Source organism: Kogia breviceps, chromosome X (genome assembly GCF_026419965.1).
Source record: "Kogia breviceps isolate mKogBre1 chromosome X, mKogBre1 haplotype 1, whole genome shotgun sequence".
Lineage (NCBI taxonomy): Eukaryota > Metazoa > Chordata > Mammalia > Artiodactyla > Physeteridae > Kogia > Kogia breviceps.
This window is the reverse complement of record NC_081330.1, coordinates 7,688,373-7,695,404: the sequence shown is the minus strand read 5'-3', so window position 1 is coordinate 7,695,404 and position 7,032 is coordinate 7,688,373. Positions and strand designations below refer to the sequence as shown.

Sequence of the window (7,032 nt, the reverse complement as noted above, 5' to 3'; positions counted from 1 at the left end):
AAGTGCACTCAAGATAACCTAATTATAATGTCATTTTAATGTAGAAGGCTTTGGCTCTCTCAGGCCAGGGAAAAGAATGCCAGCCTGGCAACTTCTTGGTATTACTTCAAGGGAGTATCGTCCTATTTGTCAGGAAATCCTTGCAGATGATTTGTGTAGAATACCTAGTTCGTGCACTGTGTCAACTGCACTGGGTTTTTACAAGAGTTCAGGACACTTTCCATACCTGCCTCAGGTAGGGATTTCTCTCTGCTTTATCCAGGATCCCAAAGGAACTGCTAAGAGCAGTTCCATGGCAGACATTTCTCTCAACTGTGAGACACAGCTTTTGAGAGTTAGGCCCCTGCCACCACCCAGTAAAGACTCAAGCATCCTTGGCTCAGGGCATTTACACTTGACTGCTCTCCCCTGGAGCCCCACCTCCTCACCCCTTCTTTTACCTTGTTGGCTCCTAGAGGACATTTTGCCATCTTCCTGATCTGATTGCTGCACCTAGACCCTGCCGATCTCTGGGAGGGTTGTGTCTTGCTTAGCCTAGGATCCTCACCTCTAACATATAGCTTTCCAAAGAGCAGATACTCAATTCATGTTTGGCGAAGAAATGAACCAGTGAGAAAGATTTAAGATTTACTTTCTCTCACATTCTTGAATAAGCCAAGCATATCCAGGTACATATCATTTAATTTTACATGACAACAGACTAAAAGAGATAAGTGAACCCACAAATTAGCCATCCTTCACATTTTTTCATCTATTCCTAGAACTCCTCAATTTTACTGTTGGGCTCTTTCAGGTTTCCAAGGAAATTCCTATTCTAATGCCATGTTATCTTGTTTCAAATCACAAGAAAAGATGGGGGGTTTCTCAATGTGTTTTGCAAAATTATAAAACTCTTATTCTTAAATATGATAAACAGCTATAAATGTGTGACCGCTGTCATTCATGAACTTAGATTCAGGAGCTAATTAAACAATATTTGAAAAAAAGCCAAAGTAAAAAAAAAAAGATAAATCTCGAAATCAACTATATACAACAGGAACACAAAGATGCTATACACTGTTCCTTCCAGATCCACTCTGGCCCTCCACTACGTAAAACATTGGCTGTTGTCTTCAGACGAAGACTGAAGCATATGCTTCGGACTTCGCTCAGGGCAGGAGAGGCTGCTGGGCATGACACTGGAACTTTCACTGGCTGTGGCACTAGTATCATCCCCGGTGGCAGCTCTGGCCTGGGCTCTCTCATCTCTCAAAGCTTCGTCATACCATGATGGGAAGGAAGTGGGGTCAGTCCCACTGATCTCAGCAAAAAAGCCCAGGACTTTCATCTTGCTGGTTTCAGCATAGGCCCCTGGACCCCACAGGAATTCATAGTGTGGAGGACACTGTCAGACACCTGCCGGTACTCTAGATATTGTTCCTTCACCAACTCTTTGGTGATGAGTTTCCTGGGCTCCCGTAGATGAAATCCTCCTGCCCAGCATACACCCCCATCATATTCAGCACTTCCCAGATTTTCTCCTCGGGGGCACGGTTGCCCTCCATGAAGATCATACCCAGGATAAGTATCCGGAGGCCGGTCTTGGGCACGCCCTGGTCACCGCTCAGCATCCCATCGTAGGTGAGGTCAAGTGTTTTGACAAGCACATAGGAGTGGCTGGCGGGGTCCACTTCCTTCATTTTAATGCCACAGACAACCTCCACGCACTCACAGACTTTGCTGAAGATTTCAGGGAAGTGACCCTTGTGCTCTTTGATGACATTTGTTAGCATTTCTGCCATTGTGGTGGGTTCCTTTGTTACATATTTGACACACAGGAGCTGCACCAGTTCAGCCACCTTCTTGTTTAGCTCATCACTGAGCAAGGACTCAGGATCTGGTGGAGCCTGGGGGGTGATGGGCCCCTCCTCTTCTTGGCTTCTGGAATTCTCATCAGACTGACTCGATGGAGTGGCTGTGGTGGCAGTGGGTGAGAAGCAGGCTCTCTGAGACCTCTGGAGAGGACTCAGTGCCTCAGTGGCAGGCACCTCCTCTGCAGTGCCCAGGATCAAAGGAGTGAGGGAGGAGGAGGGGGAGGAGGGGGAGGAGGGCTCTTCCTTCTCAGCCGTGGGAGCCTGCACACCTTCTAGGCCCTGTGCCTCTTTGGGGGCCCAAAGGTCTTCCTCAAGCCTGCAGTGCTCACTCCTCTGACCCAGAGACATGATGACTTGTGATGGAGGTAGCCAACACGAGGGTGGGGCGCTGGGGGAGAGAGGGAGAGTGTCAGTGGCCTCAGCTGAGAAACTCTCCCAGGGCAGCTATGACAATGGTGGCTTACAGGTCTCTTCTTTAGGGGTGCTCCCAGGTGTCACAGGGCTCCTGTTGTCCTGGTTGGCCTAAGAACTGAAAGAGGAAGTGAGATAGTTCTTCAGGGTGCAGCCCGAGGATTCCAGGGCTGAGAGCAGGCTGGGTAGAGTCAGGCAATGTGGATTCTCTCTGTTCTGGGGTGGGCGGGGCCTTGGTAGACATTCAGGCTGTGCACCTCTGCTTTGACTTCCGGTACTGCCTGGGCCGGCTCCCATATGCTGACACGAGGACACATGCCTCAGACCAAGGCTCTCACCTCCCCGTTCCGAGAACTCCTAGGAGGAGAACTGAGAGGGCTTCTCAGGATGCAGACTACAGGCACAGTCGTGGGCCCCCCAGTGTTGACAAGGGGCAGTGGGGCCAGCCTCTGCGATGTCCCCACTGTTCTGGGGAGGATGGTTCCTCAGTGCTGTTCAGAGTCCGGTCTTTCCCCTGCCAGGGTCTGGGCCCCATCACTCTGCTGACGTCCCCCTGATATCACCCTGAGGAGGAAGAGCGGGGCCACCACATCCGACCCCACTTGCCCAGGGCCTCCCAGGGCTACTAGCAGGGGCTGCGTGGGCTTCCGTGGGGCCGGCTTTTATCTAGGGTAGGAGGACCCATCACGTGATCCATCTTTATTCCTGACAGGGCTGTTCAGACCCCGCCTCAGCTGGCCAGGATTTGCATCCTCAGATAGAAGCCTTGCTCGCATCTCTGCAAAGGACCACGTCTCCCAGCCCCCACGGTGGGAGCCACAACCGGCCTCCTCTGCCCTGTGCCTCTCAGGTACGATAGCAGGGACTGGGCCCTTCTGTTTCGGGGTGGGGGTGCCCTCCGATCTCTATCAGGGTATTTGGCTTTACGTCTGGCAAGTTCTTAGCTCGCCCTGCCCTGCCCTCACCTGACATCCCCTCAGACCTCCCCGAGATCAAAGTGCCAAGACGCCACTTCCAACTGCTTCTGCCGGAGTCTCCCAGGGCAGGTTTCCGTGGGCTGCCCTCGCTCTGCGGTGAGGTCCCCTCAGCCCTCCTCAGTGCAGCCACAGCTACTCCTGACACGTTTAGGCCTCCTGCATTCTCCCTCCCTCAGCCACGGCGGGACGGAGCGTCGGGGAGGTGCCCAGGGCTGAGCACAGCAGCAGGATTTCCGCGGGGCCCTCTCTGCACAGAAAACTGCCCTTAGTCGCCCCTCAGGGCCCTCACCTCCAGGCCTGGAGACACCTGGAACTCCTCCCAACGCTGACCCCAGGCCACACCCCGATAATGAAGCCTCTCCTCCTTCAGATTCTGAAAGCGGAAGTAGGAAACGTCACATCCGGGAACGCTTCGTGCGGGTTAACAGCAATGGCGGGGGGGCGGTCCCTTTGGCCCGTCTTTATAGGCCTCGCTTTCGTGCCTGGCGCCAGCTGAGCCTTCTCAGCCTGCCGACCTGCTGCTCGCCCCTGCAGGCCGAGCGTCTCACCTCCTGAGATCCGCCACCCGGAATGGGGAGAGCGGGTTATCCTTCCAGCACTTGGCGGCGTCTCTGCGCCTGACAACACTGGTCGGGGTGAATTTCTAGGGAGCCCTCTGGTTCTAAGATGGGAGGCATCTCGGTCGTCCTCAAGGCGTTCCTGTTGACTCCTGACGGCCGGACCCTTCCTTCTGCTGGTCTGAGGCTGTGTCCTTCAGGTCAAGGGCACCATCTCCCTGAGGCCCTGACCCTTAAGTGGGAAGGGGGCTGGGGCTCCTCTGTCAACCATACCTGGGGCCTCAAAGGCCGATGGAAAAGGCAGGTGTCTGTGGGGTCACCCTCTGTTTGCAGGGGCAGGTTTCTTCAGGGCCCTCACTCTGGCGACTGGCAGGATCTGGGACTCGTCCCTTTTCTGGCCTGAGTGCAGTCCCAGCAGTTGAAGCCTCATCTTCAGATCCCAAAGGTGGAAGTCGGGAAACACGACATCCAGGGGCCGAAAGCGGGCTCGGACGGGGCTGAGGCCCGTTCTCTCCTGTCTGGCAGGGCAGTTCAGTCGTCCCACGGGATCAGCACTTTGACTCCTGGGACTGCCGGAGCCCCCTCGTCCCGAGAGCTTCCCTCAATCAAGGCTGGCACCACGGAGCTCCCAGGTTCGGAAATGAGGGGGGCGGTGCTTATCCAGACATACCTGCCAGGAGCCTCCCGGGGATAACATCAGGAATGGAGGGGGATGCTGCGGGGTACACACGGTTCTGGGGGCCGGGGTTGGATCCCGCTGTCGTCACTCATGAGAGGGCTCCTCTTGGCTGCTGGCTCCTTGATTAAATGCTCTCTAGGAGATTCCTTCTTTTCTGCCAGCTGTGAGCGTTTGCCCAGCTGCGAACCTTCCAGAGAAAGGTTTTGGTTCCCAGGCTAGATGCTGGATGGGAGAGCAGTGGCGCCCATGACGGGTCGTGGAGATTCACAAAAGCAGCTCACCTTCCTATGGGTCTCTTCACCCGCCAGACGTATACTTTGGAAACATACCTTTGTTCTAAACGTTTATTTTCTGTACTGAAGTGGCTGAGCAGTGTGATTTGGAGACTTCCTACTCTTTTGAGGGTGTCTAACATTGCATTGTCCAGTAGAGTGATTTCCATTCATTTTCCTTCAGCCTCATTGACATTAAGAAATGTTTTATGTCTCTACCAAGCGTGTGTGTAAGTGTGGTTCACCATTACAGTTGTTATTCCATTTTCAGTACATCCTTTTGATTAAAATGTATTTTTTAAGGCCAGGCGGCACTCACTAAAGTGGTTTCAGGTGGTGATTAACACAGGCTCTGGAGTCATACGGTGTCAATCAACGTAATCTTTCTCCCACCTACCTTCATCTGCCATCAGTTTCAGGCTACGGACCCTCCCAAACTTGCCTACTGCCCCCACACTCGCACCAAGTACCAGTTCTTCATTCTCCCCCAAGGGTTTCTCATGTTTTGTTTGTTAAGGCTTTGTTGTTGATATTTGTGGTAGGCTGAAAAATGGCCCTCCCAAAGTTATCGTATCTCAGTCCCCAGAACCTGCAAATGCTGCCTTCCTTGGGCAAAGGGCCTTTGCAGATATGATTAGGAATCTTTTGGTGGGAGGATTAGCCTGGATTCTCCAGGTGGGCCCAGGGTACAATTACATGTATCCTTAGGAGAAGGAGGCAGAAGAATCGACAAACTGAGAAGGCAGTGTGAAGATGGAGCAGAGAGATATTTGGAGATGTTGACCTTGAAGATTGCACTCGGGTTCCCACTAGCGAAGGAATGCCAGCAGTTACTAGAAGCTGGAAGAGGTAAGGAATGGGTTTTCCCCTAGAGTCTTGGGAGGGAGTGCGGCCCGGCCAGCACCTTGATTTCAGCCCAGTGAAACTGATTTAGAGCAGCTGGCTTCCAGAACTGTAAGAGAATAAACTTCTGTTGCTTAAGTCACCCAGTTCGTGGTGGTTTAATACAGCAGGCTTAGGAGGCTAATACGTCATTGTTTATTTGCTTTCATTCTCCCTTCTGTGGTTTTTCCAGGTTTGATCCTGGGAGTGGAAGACAACAGCCCAAACTTGATTGTCACTGTGGCAACTACAGGTAAGGCACTAAATCTGTAAATGACTCCAGGAGAATTGATGTCTTTAAAATATTTCGTTTCACATCAATGAATATGGTGTATGCCTATTTATTTGGGACTTTTTTAACTTTTAAAAAAACTTATTTATTTTTATTTATTTATTTTTGGCTACATTGGGTCTTCGTTGCTGCGTGCAGGCTTTCTCTACTTGCGGCGAGCGGGGGCTACTCTTCATTGTGATGTGCGGGCTTCTCATTGCGGTGGTTTCTCTTGTTGCAGAGCACGGAATCTAGGCGTGCGGGCTTCAGTAGTTGTGGCTCATGGGCTTAGTTGCTCCGTGGCATGTGGGATCATCCCGGACCAGGGCTTGAACCCAGGTCCCCTGCATTGGCAGGCAGATTCTTAACCACTGCACCACCAGGGAAGCCCTATCTGGGACTTTAAAAAAATCCGAATCTATCAGTAAACGTTTATGTTTGCCTCCATAAAGATATCATAGGTTTTGCGATTTGTAATTCCTTTTAGGTGACTTCTGGATTTTGTTGCTGTTGTGAATGGGATATTGTCTGTTACATGTTCTAATTAATTATTGCTTTTGTGTGGCAAGACTCTTGATTTTGCTATATTGTCCTCCCATACACTTTCTTTCTGAAGTCCCTTATTTGTTTGAATATTCCACACACTGATTCCTTTTAATTTTCTAGGCAGTTGATGATATTGTTACCAAATAGTATCTCTTTCTTTTCAATATCATTTATCTTATTTATTTTGATATCCATATCTCTGTCTTTGCGTTCCAGTGCAGTTTTGAACAGTAGAGGTGAGAGTATCTGTCTCGTTCCTGACTTGAATGAGAATGCTTCTAACATTTCACATCTAACTATGTTTGCAGTAGAATTTAGGAAAAGCAAGTTCCCTCCTGTTCTTAGTTTGCCAGAAGTTTGTATTATGAACTCATGCTGAATTTCTTTCAAAGACTTTTTCTATACCCATTGGCACAATCAGATGTTTTTTTCTCTTCTAATTTGTTAATGTAGGGAATTATAATTGAAAGTATTTTCTAATGTTAAATCATATTTTCATTTCTTGGGCACAGCCCATTTGCTCATTTAATTCGCTGCTCAGTTGACTATGCTATTGTAAGATATTTACTACTGTGTGAATGAGC

At 50.4% G+C, this 7,032-nt stretch overlaps 1 protein-coding gene across 1 annotated transcript; it reads right to left on the bottom strand.

Moving 5' to 3' along the window:
* Window positions 1–1,087: 1,087 nt before the first annotated feature.
* On the bottom strand, window positions 1,088–2,201 carry LOC131748875 (putative MAGE domain-containing protein MAGEA13P). Its single transcript, XM_059051245.1, is given in 3 exon segments — window positions 1,088–1,383; window positions 1,386–1,454; window positions 1,457–2,201. Coding segments are annotated over 3 exon segments (1,110 nt in total).
* Window positions 2,202–7,032: the final 4,831 nt, after the last annotated feature.